Source organism: Chelon labrosus, assembly GCF_963514085.1.
Source record: "Chelon labrosus genome assembly, chromosome: 14".
Classification (NCBI taxonomy): domain Eukaryota; kingdom Metazoa; phylum Chordata; class Actinopteri; order Mugiliformes; family Mugilidae; genus Chelon; species Chelon labrosus.
In genome coordinates, this window is record NC_140347.1 from 27,770,798 (window position 1) to 27,782,442 (window position 11,645).

General features: G+C 40.0%; 1 protein-coding gene across 1 annotated transcript; it reads right to left on the reverse strand.

Annotated features, from left to right (window-relative positions):
- Nucleotides 1–960: 960 nt before the first annotated feature.
- On the reverse strand, nt 961–5,106 carry LOC311499796 (zinc-binding protein A33-like). The gene is made up of 6 exons (XM_084560918.1): nt 4,407–5,106; nt 3,056–3,151; nt 2,756–2,986; nt 2,510–2,532; nt 2,244–2,365; nt 961–2,161 (listed from the first exon to the last, which is right to left on the reverse strand). Exons 1-6 carry the CDS (start codon nt 4,809–4,811, stop codon nt 1,638–1,640), a joined length of 1,401 nt encoding a protein of 466 aa, XP_084417044.1. The 5' UTR covers nt 4,812–5,106; the 3' UTR covers nt 961–1,637.
- Between the last annotated feature and the right edge of the window lie 6,539 nt (nt 5,107–11,645).

Sequence of the window (11,645 nt, forward strand, 5' to 3'; positions counted from 1 at the left end):
CCCTGTGCTAATTTGATTGATACTCTGTGTAATGTTCGGGGACAAAAGTTAACGTCACAAAAACAATGCCTAGCGCTTTGAAATTCCTCAGATTAATGTGTTTAGTTCATGTGATTGGTAGAGAAACTGCACTTTCGGTAAAATAACATCTGACGTTATGCTCTGGTCAGTGTCGAATGATTGATTGTTCAAAGGGGATATCAAGACAAAAAAATGAATACGCTGTTAAAGTAATTGATATTATTGAGGCGAATCAGGATATGGGATTTGTATAGAGAAAATGAAAAAATTAAAAATCAAAAATGTTCTTTTGCAGTGAAGTTTGCACATTTAAGAATCAATTTCAGTTTTAAAACTATGAGCTATATAAACAGTTGTTTGGATAAAGGTATAAAAATACACATATAACTCTAAACTGAATGTCAATCCAGTAATAACGCACTTTTAACCCCTTTAAACAGACACAACAGCAACTCCCTCAAGACCACATTTGAGTCGTCTTCCTGAAACCTTCATTTACCCAGAGACAAGCAGACTCAGAAACGCTCGTCACGTAAAACGCGATGCGAAACATGAACTAAACAAAAGGCACATGTATGGCCTTTTTCTCTCCCCATTTCCTTTTTCTCCCTCAGCCTGTTTTCCTCTTTCCGTCCTTGTTCTCTTTTAATTTGGCCTCTCTGTTTGTTTTCCTTCATTCTTTCATTAGTTGAACAAACATAGCAGGCATTCCAGCTGTAATACCAGTGAGATTCAGCATCGGTGTAGGGGTTTGGAGTAATGTATGTATGAGAGTGTGTTAGAGGTGGAAAAAAAAAGAGGGAGAAAGAGATGGAAGTACACTAGAGACGTTCAGCATTGCCTCATAATGATTCATCCCTGTGCTATGTGTGCACGGACATGTCCGCCACGTTGGGGCATTATGGGCATGCTATACACAACAAAGACACTCAAGATGGGTGATGGAAGGGTTGATTTTTATTTATGCATCAAGATTGTCATTACATAATAAAGATGAACTTTATTTTTAGGTAAAAAAATTTAATTAAATTTAAAAAACAAAATTCTTACATGCATTTCATGGTTAATGTTACATGTATCTTTCATATATCGGTCTTTCACCAGACATTCTCTGCATCCTAAGTCCACTTCTTTTAAACCGCATCATACCCCACAACTGACATGAGACGGACGTGAAGCAAAGTTACAAACTGATATTGCAACATTTACCCATACTCCACTGCATGTTCACATGTTACAGATCGACTGCCTCACTGTAGGTGGGATTCTCAAAAACAAATCAAGACAAATCAACTTCCTACACGCTTATAGATTCTCATGCTGATCATCATGGTGTCACTTTGTGAAAAATCAGTATTTTGTCAACCTCAGCGTGGTTCTCCTGGCTCTCATTAAAAACAAAACAAAAAAAACAATAATAAATCAATAATCAATAATAATAGTAATAAAAATCCTGGTCAAAAAAATGCTGATTCCTCTGATCAATCAGTGGCCATCAACCAGTTGCCTTCTATTCAAAATGGAAGACCAAAAAAGACAAAAAAACTTTACATCTTACCCTAACCCTAACCCTAACCCAAGTCCAGGACAGGATATGGAAAATTTGGTTGGTAGTTTCAGAGCCTCCTTATGTTATTTGATCTCACCTGCACCGATAATTCAGCTGGGAGAATTTTTATGTTCCCCTTAAAATATGGAAAGACTGCTTCTGCGAACTTGCATTTCATTGTGTATACGCACATTTTCCGACCAAGGTCAAAAAATGATAGTGTTCCGTGGTCGTAATCCAGCTGCACTCTGACCTTTTGTGGTAACAAGTCTTTACATATCATTTTCGTGTAGCTAACAGGAGTAAGCTCATACAGAAAATCAGCATATGTAGCACACATACACTTGTAGATGCCCCAGACCATATTGTCGCTTTTATAAGCTACTCCAACGGTCCAATAACCGCCCACCTCCACATCCCAGAAGTGTTTCCCAGAGCTAAAGCCTTCGTAACCCAAAATACTTGTGTAAATTCCCTTCCTTTCGGGGTTCTCAGGAACTGGCTGCATCTTGTCACTTTCTGTTGAACAAGTCAACTGTTCTGATACAGCTGACCAACAGCTGGCAGTGTTGGGATCCAGAGTTACAGGAGCTATTAAGAAAAAAAAGGTATTTATAAAACACCTCGGTTTTTATATCTTCTGTTCATTCTACTGCAGACAAAAAGTACTTACTGTACTGTATTATACCCTTCATCTTCTTCCAGACTGAATACAGTAGGTTCCCACGGTGTTTGGCCTCGTCTATCAGGTGATGGACTGATGGACTCACTGGTTCTGGAAACTGGCACTGGGATCTGAAATCATTAGGCAGTTACAGATTACCAGTTTGAAAAAAAATAAAAAATAAAATATCACTTGGGTATTGTTTACGTGGTGGTTATCAGATAATCCCCCACATCCTAAAAGCAACACCAATGACACCTGTCCTGATAACTTACCGCTGTACAGTGGCTTTGACATTCTGTCAGATAAAAAAGAAAACAAGACAAGCAAATCAGCAAAACAGATCAATAGAATACATACTTTTACAAGATGCAGCTTTTCACTTTTCTCTGTACTGCAGATTGCTTTGGTCTGAAAGCTGTCAAGTTGACGATGACAGTGATTTTATGTAGAGCATTACTTATGTATATATATATATATATATATGTATATATATATATATATATATATGTATATATAACCTGCATAAATGAGATGTCCTCAGCTTTCATCTCCTCCTCTATGGTTTTGATTTTGTCTTCAAGTGAGGAGATCTCTGCGCTCCAATTCACAATCCTCATATTCATAGTTTCACTCTTGAGTACTTCCTCTTTCCTTAATGCATCGATCCTTCGGGCTTCCTCCGCTCGCAGGAACTGGTAAAGCTTCTGAAACTCCTCTCTGATTGCCTTTTCTGTCTGCTGAGCCTGGAACTGAGGAAAACACCTTTAAGCAAAACAAGGTTGCTTCCTACCTTCATAACCATTATGTTTGTGATTTACCTTGATGTGGCTGGCCATTTTGTCACATTTGAGTTTTTCCCTTTGAAATGACCCCAGTTTGCTCTTTAAGGTCGTCAGGTTCACTGTGAGCTGAGTCTACAAATAAAGATGCATATGCTAATTACACTGCAAACAGGGGATTGCTTCCCTTTGAACATTTACTAAATGACCTGTTAAGCCTTACGGAGAGACGATGATGAAATATATCCATCAACAACTATTTTTTCTGTTACTAGGACGAGACATGGTACAGGTACAACTCATATATAATAACAAAAGGTTATGTGGTGATTTTAAATTGGCCGTAGGTGTGAGTGTGTCTGTCTGTCTATGTAAGCCCTGTGATAGACTGGAGACCTGTCCAGGGTGTACCCCACCTCTCCCCCAATGACAGTTGGGATAGGCTTTAATTTTAAGATTTGAAGGCGCATCACCCTGCTATTTATGCAGCCTTCATCCTGGTAAGTAAACTAACTATGAAGACTCATCTAAGTACTTTTCCTAATGATAGATTAGTATAACAGGCCAGTGGGATGTGTCAACACAGGTCAGTTCCTTAGCAAGTCATTGGTTTTTCTTGCAAAATATTTTCTAGCAAATGTCAGTTAGCTAATATAACATCAGTCAGATGGCTTTTCTATTTAACTGTGTAAATTAACTAACACAACTTAACATAAACTGCTTCACTATAGATTTTACATCAGTAAGGCTTAAACCTGTGGAGATTTAAATTAAAACTAAATCAGAAATGGCTGTCAAAATTAACAATGTACCAAAGTGCACTCATGTTACAGTTAGTTGCTTGTACCTTATGATGAACCCTCTGTATTTGTTCACATGAAATATTTTCTCGACTTGGATGGGGGGATGTTGTGAGGGGCTTTCAGTGAGCTCTTTTTGTTTTAACTTAAAATGTACCCTCCTGATATGGCCACTCTCAGTGTCCCTGCTATATCTCAGATATTTTTGTTCATTTTTGCAGGGTGGCCTGATTCACTTGGAGTTCACTTGCTCCTCTGAATATATGTTGACAGCTTCCAAATACAGATGCCACACATGAAATTGACTCCAGACCTTTTCCCCACTCTACTGATAGAAAAACATCCTGTCCATAAAGCAGATTTTGAGTCTCATTGTGTAATTACATTTGGTCCTTGGGAAAAAAAGTAGAGGTTACATCTTTAAGAGCTGTAATTATTGAGCCCTTTCACCTAATTTTATGTGAACACTACCACTCTAAGCCTATATTCCCGTATATAACTCTAACGTAAAGATGTAAAGCTAAACAGCTAAAATAACAAAACTTGCCTCAGTGTACAAAAACATAGATCTAAATATATATGTTGCTTACTCTATAGTCTTCTGCTGCTTCATTGATCGGGGCACAGTCATGGTTCTTGTGTTTTTTTGCATCCCTACAAATCACACAGATGAGTTCCTGGTCAACCCGACAGAAGAGTTTGAGCTTCTCACTGTGCAGACTGCAAAGCTCCTTGGATCCTGACGCAGCTGTCTGACTCTTCTCCTGTCTCAAGTTGTCAGACAGGTTTCTCAGCGCCAGGTTTCGTGGTGGCTGAGGCATTGGAAATAGTTCCTTACAGACCGGGCAGGTCTGGAGTCTGCTCTGTCTCCACCACTCTTGAAGACAGATCTTACAGAAACTGTGACCGCACAACAACACAACAGGATCCTTAAATATATCACAGCACACAGGGCAGGTGCAGTCCTCTTCAGACTGCGGTGCATTAGTCGCCATTGTGTTGATCAGTCCAGTGGTTCTCCCTTTCTGCTTTTCTCCCACAACCAACTTACTTTCACTTTCATAAACTTGTAATTGCTTACATTCAGTACTTCAACTAGATTCAGGTAGATTCAAAAATCCTCATAAATTCCCATCTGCATTAATAAATTCCTTATTTAGTGGATTATCTTTTTTTTTTGTTCAAAATGTGTACATGACTACAGCTGCCGTGGGTGCTGACAACTCACTGCTTCCTGTTTTCTATGAAGAGAGGGAGGAGCTCTGGTATTTTTCTGCCCTGTAAGATGAATATAATAACACAGTCATGGGGACCAGTCTGGGCCAGGGGAAAAACAATCCTGCTGTTTGGTTTCTGTGTTTGTTCGCTGATTTCAGAAAAGGACTCTTTGATTCAATTGATGAATTGTCATATTAATTTTCTGAGTTAGGTAAAGCATTGTAACTTTTGCTGACTAGTGGCAACACTGACCTCTGTTTCCACATGTATTAATAAAAGGATTCTAATGCACTGAATTATTCTGGGCTCAAAACCTTGAGTGATGAAAGGTACCAGAGAACAGACAGGCAACAAACACAAGATCTCCTCTCAAAACCAGCCGTCTCTTTTATCGTCCACATCACGCTGGCCCCAGCCAGCGTGAAGAGGACCCTCTCCAGGATCAACCCACGTAAGGCAGCCGGACCAGACAACATTCCAGGCCGTGTTCTAAGGGACTGTGCCGAGGAGCTCAAAGATGTCCTCACCGATATCTTTAACATCTCCCTGAGCCAAGCTGTTGTCCCCAAGTGTTTCAAAGCCGCCACCATAATCCCAGTCCCGAAGACCCCTAACCCATCCAGCTGTAACGACTATCGGCCCATAGCCCTGACTTCCACCATCATGAAGTGCTTCGAGCGGCTGGTCATGCAGAACATCAAATCCATCCTCCCTCCCTCCCATGACCCGTACCAGTTCGCGTACAGGCCAAACAGGTCCACGGAGGATGCTATCTCCACTGCTCTCCACCCAGCACTCACCCACCTGGACTCAAAGAACTCACATGTAAGAATGCTGTTCTTAGACTTTAGTTCAGCATTTAACACAATCATTCCCCAGCAACTCATACCAAAACTGAGCCACCTTGGATTAAAAACCTCCGTCTGCAACTGGGTGCTGGACTTTCTCTCAGGGAGGCCACAAACCGTGCGGGTTGGCAGCAACACCTCAAAGACCATCACGCTGAGCACAGGAGCTCCACAAGGGTGTGTGCTCAGCCCGCTGCTCTTCACCCTGCTAACCCACGACTGTGTTCCAACCTACAGCACCAACCACATCATCAAGTTTGCGGATGACACAACTGTTGTGGGCCTCATCACCAACAACGATGAAGCCAACTACAGAAGAGAGGTGAGCCTACTGGTGCAGTGGTGTAAGGACAACAATCTCATCCTCAATGTGGAGAAAACAAAAGAGATTGTTGTCGACTTCAGGAGAGGTCACCCCCAGCATCCCCCGCTGACCATCGAAGGTGCTGCTGTGGAGAGGGTGAGCAGCACCAAGTTCCTGGGGGTGCACATCTCAGAAGACCTTTCCTGGACTAATAACACAACATCACTGGCCAAGAGGGCTCAGAAGCACCTCTACTTTCTCCGGAAACTACAAAGAGCACAAGTTCCGCCCTCCATCATGTGTTCTTTCTACCGGGGCACCATTGAGAGTGTCCTCACTGGCTGCATCACTGTGTGGTACGGAGGCTGCACTGCCTCCTGCCGAAAGACTCTGCAACGCATAGTGAACACAGCCAGCAAGATCATTGGTGCCCCCCTGCCCTCCCTCACAGACATTTTCCACACCCGCCTCACTCGCAGAGCCACCAGCATCGCCAGTGACCCCTCCTACCCCCTACATCCCCTCTTCAGTCTCCTGCCTTCGGGGAAAAGGTACCGGAGCCTCCGGGCCCGCTCCACCAGACTGCTGAACAGCTTCGTCCATCAGGCTGAACCTTGCCCATCTCCCCCCCCCGCCTCATGCCCCCTGCCGGACCATAACCCACCCATCACACAGGGACTCTACCTCACCTGCCTTCTGACGGCAAACTGCACCTTACTTACCGCACCTTTGCACATTTAAAAAAATAAATAAATAAAAAAAATCCAAGCTGTAACTATACATTGCACTGTTGTACATAGAAATTTCTATTTTCCATTTATTCACTATATTTATATTATATACAGAATGTTTACATAGCAACTGTTTCACTGCCAACCTCACCCACTTTAGGTCTATTTAGGTTTTTATTTTATTTTATTTATTATTATGTGAGAAAGAGAGAGAAACGTTTTTTCGATTTTTCTGTATGTTGCAAACGTATTGAGAAATTGACAATAAAGAAATCTTGAATCTTGAATCTTGAATCAGCTGAATTCAACTTTTATAATGTCAGCCAAAAGTACTGTGGCACAGAGAGCTCAACGCAATGCAACTTCAGAAAACATGTGCAAATAGACTCAAAAGCAAACACAAAATCGCTCTGCAAGTACAGAAACGCACTGCAAATTCAAAAACAGGCTGCAAACAGAAACGGGCTGCAAACACAGAAACACTTTGCAAACTCAAAAAAGCACTGCAAATTCACACAACGGAAATGTTTCCAGAAGACCCTAATAAGCGATGGACCTCGTTGCTCAAACCCTGATACTCGCGAGGAGTTAATTCTCGGCAGTGTTTGAAGTTTTAGTCCATTTTGATTATTTTAAATACAAATACTACCTGGCTGCTTTGCTGCAACTCTCACCAGAACATCTCAGAACTGTGTCCTTCACTTTATTCGGTAAGTGAATTTCTAGGATTGTTTATATGTTAAGTGTCTGTGCCCAACATAGCTAGCCTGTTAGCAGAAGATTATTAGATAATTAGCCAGCTAATGAATTAGTCTTAGGGTATAGCTCCGGTGTTTTAGCGAGGCTAGTGGGAGCTTTTCATGGTTATCAAACCGGTACCGGAGTTAAAGCGTAATATTGAAGTTTTAGAATTTAAAGGGATGATACTTTTAAATAAAGTGCATCTGTGTGAAGTTGGAAAATATTATTCCACCACGTAAAGTAGGAAATGTTTATGTCTTGTTGACGTTTTTTCCATACGATCAATGTCACGACAATGTTAATGCCAAATGGTTCCATGGACCATGGTTCGGTTTGATATAAAGTGTTGAGCTGTGTTCTGTTACAGTAAAATATTAATATAGTAATATAATATGATGACTTTTTCCTTAAATAAACGATGCCCTGTTGCACAGTGGTAAGAGTTATATTAAGTATGTTATAACAAATTATTTACATGTCTGTTTGTGTAAAGTGATCCAGACAGGCTGCTATGTTCAACATGAGATGAAGAGCTGGACTAACAGGACTTCTCTTCAGTGCAGAGAACAATTTGAAAGTCTTCACTTCATCACTGATTCCTTATTACAGCCCGGATGTGTTAACTTTAGTATTGATGTTGTTCTAAATGTAAGATTACTTGAATAGACTAAACTATTGCTTGAATATAGCAGTAATCATTTTTGTTATTAATAAATACATTATTACGATTAATTATCAATTTTTATGATTTGCTTGTACTTTCAGTTGACAGTGATATTTTAGTGTAAAATGTAACATTTACCGTCAGCACAAAAGGAGGATATCAAATGGCTATCAAAGGAGTTTAAATACAAAGAGAATTTATTGAAATGTGACCTATAACTTCTGACTGTAACAGAACTTAAATACGAGACATTAAACACAAAATGGTGACTGTATTTCAGACTATAAAATGTAAAAGTAAACAGGTAGTCGAACAAGGTTTGTCTCAGTGGGCTTAAGACTATAAAGCGTTTTGAGTACCAATAGGTAGAAAAGCACTATATAACAGCAAGGCCATTTACCCCAGGGTGGGGTTATAGGAATGAGGACGAGCAGAGGTCTAAGTGGGTGCATGTCCTCCTTCATCATGATGACCAGCTTGATATGACTGACCTCTTGCATGTCACTGCCACCTCAGAGGATGATAAGGATGTTCAGCGCAGCCCTTCCTCACAGGGAGAAAAGAAGGAAAAGAAGAGGAGAAAGCTTTTCCATTGAAGTTCACACCAGCCAAACATCAGACACATACGTCCAGCCTGCAGGGTTTCTTCTGAAGGTCTCTATAGCTCTCTAGGCCCCACGCTGGACAAACATGTCACCAATGCTCCACATGGTAACTATGGAGGAAAATAAAAGTATAAATACTTACAGTAATGAAAAATATAAAGGCAATACTATTCTGTCACATCTGTGGGATAAAATAAAACAACAAACAACCTTAAAATATGGTGACATTTTTCAAATATAATTAGCTGAATTAAGATAATGTAATAGTAGTGTCTATTGTTGAAGCAGGTACTGGTACATACAGTGTGGCAGACATGGAGGAGGCATCACAGGTGGGTATCAGGCTTGTGCACAATTCAGAATTGAATTGAGAATGACTCCTAAATTCCAATTCAATTCTTGAATTTGAACTGAATTTGAACTGATGTCAAAAACAGGATCTGGAATTACAATTCGAATTTGAATTAAAGGAAGCAGAATTGCAATTCAATACAAATTCAAAGAAATTCATATACATAAGTGAAGTGTTTAACAATGAAGCTTTACAATATATGTCAGACATGATTTCATTACATATTCTATAAATGATATTAGTTTGAACTACTTGTACAGATTACATTAACAGGAAATGTTTCCCCCCAGCAATGAATGTTAAAAGCTCTAGTCACAGAACACATGATTAAGTTTGATTTATTGGAATTGTAATTTTGTGGAACACAATGGAATGTGACTCCATATCCCAGAATGCTTTGCTTTAACCAAGTATTTAAAATGGTTGCCAAACAATTTGAGGTGGACATTTGTTTGAAAGCTTCTTTTCTACACAATTTGATGGTCAACACCGGACTTTTTAAGTTTCAGAAGTCCCTTACAACTTCAGATTACAAATGTTTATAGATTTAACACCTGTAATAACAGCAACATGGAAAATAATAGAAGGCCTAAAAGGTCATTTGTAAATATCTTGCCATACCAGCTTCCTCTGCACCTGTTGAGAGAATCTTTAGTGTTGCAGGAAAGATATTCAGACCAGAACGGTGCAGACTCAATGATAAAACATTTGAGGAGCTATTGAGAATTAGATGCAACAGTGTTGCTCAATGAGTTTTGCATTGGAATAAATGACAACTGCATTTACAACGACTTTGTGTTATTTGATTACTCTGAAATGAAAATAACATTTTGAACAAAACTAATCAAACACTGAGGGAGTAATTTATTTCAAGAATTTGATCATTATCTATATGTTGGAACAAAATGTATGCAGGGTTGAGGAGTGACTAGTTATGTGTAATGACATTATGCTATTAAATTACAAAATTAATGTAATTGTATGTGAGATTCAACACATTCTTTCTGTTGTATGACTGTGTGGAATTTCTTTGAATTGCCATGAATTTAATTCCACTTCCTGTCATTCCAACTCCAATTCAAATTCAACTTCCTGTGGTGCGGAGTCAATTCAATTCAAATTCCAACTCATGAATTGAATGTCGGCCAATTCTGAAATTCTGAATTGTGCACAAGCCTGTCTTGTAATAAACATAAATGCACCGTTCACTCATATCCAAAATAAAGTGTCAACATAGCTGACAGCAGTTTAATTCCCCTGCAGATTAAGGGCCGTCCACACGGAAACGCAAAAATGCAGAAACGCAGAAGTTTTGCATCGTTTTGGCCGATCGTCCACACGTATCCTGTAAACGCATAGCCCTAAAACGCACTTTTCTGAAAACGGGTCCCAGGGTGGAGAAATTCGTGGACGGACACAAACGGGGAAAACGATGACGTCATCGCCACACCCCCGAGCAGCCTTCCACCTCCCGCAAGACGTCTCATAACAACATCAACAACAATGGCGGACTACATGCTAGTTTTCATGCTGGAGACGATGTTGAGCCTATTAGGGTTACTAGGGCAAAATATCATGCTCCTGTGCCACCACGCTGAGCAAAAAAGGCGATTTGTAAACAGCGCTGAAGATTTGTGCGCATGCTCCGTCTCTTCCTCTCCGTTTTTGGTGAATTTATGAAACTGAAACAGCGCCACCTATAGGCCTGGAATATGAAGTAGCGTTTTCGGTCGTGCTGAAACGGACCTGTGTGGACGCGTTTTTGCGTTTCCGTGTGGACGGCCCTAGAGTCAAAATCATAAATATATACCTATTTGCTTTAGTATCTTTAATAGGAGCAGTTGTATAAGTAAACCAGTATCAATAACTAGCTTATAGTAGGAACTATAAATAGCAAACCGTCGAATGTAACAAAGCTTAAGAACCACTTAATAAAAGTATAATCAAGTGATCCAAATAAACAACTCTGCTCAACTAAAGATCTGAATTTAGTTTCACTATTCTGATTAACTAGCGTATTTTTAGACATGTAATAAATATTTTGCTGCTGTAGAGAACTAGCCAACGCTATGCACTATTGAACACAAGTTATGACAATACCATTTTTAAAAAAAACATTAAACGAATTTGTGTAGTATGATTTCAGTCAAACAAATTATCATATAGAGTGTGGTATAGCTTAGGTTAACTTACCTCAAGAAACGTGACATGGTACTAGCAGCATCATACGAGGATGAACTAGCGAGGCCGCCGCATTAGCCGGCTGCTGGCACGATGGGTTTGTTTTGAGCAATCCATGGTTTAGAGCAAACAAGGTCCATCACTTTTTAGGGTCCTCTGGAAACAATTCTGTTGTGTGAGTCTCT

Bases quoted from the DNA above. Each gene is read 5' to 3' on its own strand.
- LOC311499796 (XM_084560918.1), bottom strand. From the start codon at position 4,811: ATGGCGACTAATGCACCGCAGTCTGAAGAGGACTGCACCTGCCCTGTG. The intron at 2,987-3,055 runs GTAAATCACAAA...TGTTTTCCTCAG, and splicing joins AAATGGCCAGCCACATCAAG to TTCCAGGCTCAGCAGACAGA. The intron at 2,533-2,755 runs GTTATATATACA...TTTATCTGACAG, and splicing joins AGGACATCTCATTTATGCAG to AATGTCAAAGCCACTGTACA.